The sequence below is a fragment of the Myotis nattereri genome (genome assembly GCF_964212035.1).
Source record: "Myotis nattereri genome assembly, chromosome: 1".
Lineage (NCBI taxonomy): Eukaryota > Metazoa > Chordata > Mammalia > Chiroptera > Vespertilionidae > Myotis > Myotis nattereri.
The window spans coordinates 206,349,503-206,351,824 of NC_138075.1; the positions used below are offsets into that span (position 1 = coordinate 206,349,503).

The 2,322-nt window shown below is 46.8% G+C and overlaps 1 protein-coding gene across 1 annotated transcript; it reads right to left on the minus strand.

Annotated features, from left to right (window-relative positions):
* Nucleotides 1–923: 923 nt before the first annotated feature.
* LOC308511358 (transmembrane protein 126A-like) lies at nucleotides 924–1,985 on the minus strand (the record flags this gene model as incomplete). Its single annotated transcript, XM_081081391.1, has 1 exon — nucleotides 924–1,985. The coding sequence occupies exon 1, from the start codon at nucleotides 1,413–1,415 to the stop codon at nucleotides 924–926; it is 492 nt and encodes a 163-aa protein (XP_080937517.1). The 5' UTR covers nucleotides 1,416–1,985.
* Between the last annotated feature and the right edge of the window lie 337 nt (nucleotides 1,986–2,322).

Sequence of the window (2,322 nt, forward strand, 5' to 3'; positions counted from 1 at the left end):
TTGAAATAGAGATTGATAGGATTTGAATCAACTGGTATAAATACAGTTGTAACAAGACAGGAAGACACAGAAGGAGACAGAGAGAGACAGAAAGAAGACAGAACCTACACAGAACCTACAGACAGAAGAACTTCGCTGGAGAGAACATGGCAAAAAATCCTGGACTGAACCTGACTACAGAAATTGGCAAGAGAACCTGACTAGAACCTGGTGACTGAACCTGGCTGGAGAACCTGGACAGAACCTGGCTGAAGAACCTAGCGAGGGAACATGGCTACAGAACCTGGCTGGAGAATCTGGAGAACCTAGCAAGAGAACATGGACACAGAACCTGGCTGGAGATCCTAAGCAGAACCTCTCTGGAGATCGAGACCAGAACTTGGCTGGAGATCCTGGCTAGGCTGCTGATCAACTGAACGCTGTCTCCGTGTCATTCCTTCTTCGCCGACTCCGTCTACGCCTTTGGGAACCCCTGGACCTGCTGGGGTTGGACCCCGGCAATCATTGATATTTCTGCCTCTCTCTCCCTCTCCCTTCCTCTCTGAAATCAATAAAAATATATTTAAAAAATAAAAATAAGTTTTAAAAAAAAATAAATCCTTGCCTGAAGATATTTTTCCATTGATTTTTAAGAAAAGTGGAAGGAAAGGGGAAAGACAGAGAGAAACATCAATGTTAGAGAAACACACCGATTAGTTGCCTCCTGCATGAGCCCGGACCAGGGCCCTGGGCCTGGAAGGAGCCTGCAACCAAGGTACCTGGCCTTGACCAGAATCAAACCCAGGACCCTTTGATCCACAGGCCGACACTGAATCCATTGAGCCAAACCAGCTAGGGTTTAAGTGCCTATTAAACAGTAGTTCTTTTCTTTCCCCATCTGTTCCCCCAAAGTAGTCCTGGATTGGAGGACTCCTTGTCAAAGACTATACCACAGAGCCTGGCGTTATTATTACCTGATTTCTATCAGTACTTCCTTTTTTTCTTTTTTCTTTTTTAATTCTTACAGTTTTATTTTTGTGTACACATTTGCTTAACAATAGCTGAATTTTTAGGCCAGGTTCAGGTAATTGAAAAGCCTTTATAAGCAGTTTATATTGCCTAGAACTAAGGTATGCTGAAAACCCAGCCTGGAGCAAAATGGGAAATAACATCTTTCTAAAGATAGGTTGACATATTCTCATCCAGTGGGTTAAGATGTGTCCTCTCTCTGGTAGCAGGGCTGAGGCACACCTGGCTGCTAGGCCACCATTCACAGGAGTAGCCAAAAAAACAGGGTACAAACCACCAAAAACAAGTCCAGCCAATCCACCTCGTGTGATGGTACAGGTTTCACAATGCAAATCATCTGTACTCAATGGTAAACTTACAAAGCTTTTGTAAGTTACGTTCTCTGTCAAAAATGGGATCACTACCATTGGTAAACCAGCAGCTATACGAGCCTGTGTCACATATACGATGCGTGGGAAAAGACTGCTGTTAGGCCCCGGAGAGCAGCATTAAACCCAACATATGTTGATCCATGTTCAAGTAGAATTCTTTCTGCTTCTGGAAGTTGGTTAATTTTTCTGTTTATGATGTCCAAAATGTGTTCTTTCTTGAAAGTGTCATTTGATTCATGATTTTCCAATTTGAGCCTTATGCTCTCCCTGCAGCCTTTCTCAGCCCTAAGGCTCATCCTTCACTCTGCTGGTGGGCACAGCCGTCTTTGGCAGGCATGCGACTCCCTCATTCAGTACTTTCATTCATCATTCTAAGGAACACAACAACCTGTCATCTGGGGCGCTGTCCCTGGGGAGGTAGTTACATCTTTCTTTGTTAGAAGTCATTTCCAGAACCAGTCTTTCACGCTCACTGAACGCAGCGGGGGCTGCTCATTTCGAAACTGTGAGGATCCTCTGTGGGTCCACACTTAGCCAGGAAGACGTGGCGGCCACTTGGGAGCCAGAACGGTACCCACCGAGAACTTCCTTCTCGTCTTCCGCTCTGAGGGCACTGCCGAGAAAAGGTGGGAGGGCCGCCTGCTCAGGTGTGGCCTTCCAAGACAAGGTGGAGATGAGCATGCGGCACAGCGGCCTGTGAACCCGAGACACGCAGCTGTGGGGAACAGAGGCCCCTAAGGAGCCATGTGAACAAACCCATCCACAGCCGGGAAGTGGTACCACCTGCAAGGGGCTCCTGTGAGGCGTGGGCAGGGTTTTCCAATGAGGCTTGTGCCCTGAAGAGGGTTATACCTCATCTCAGCTCTTGGTGCAATTGGATTTGACGCTTCCTTCATGGGTCCCATTTACAAGGAAAAACTACTCGCCAGGGATATGTTCATTC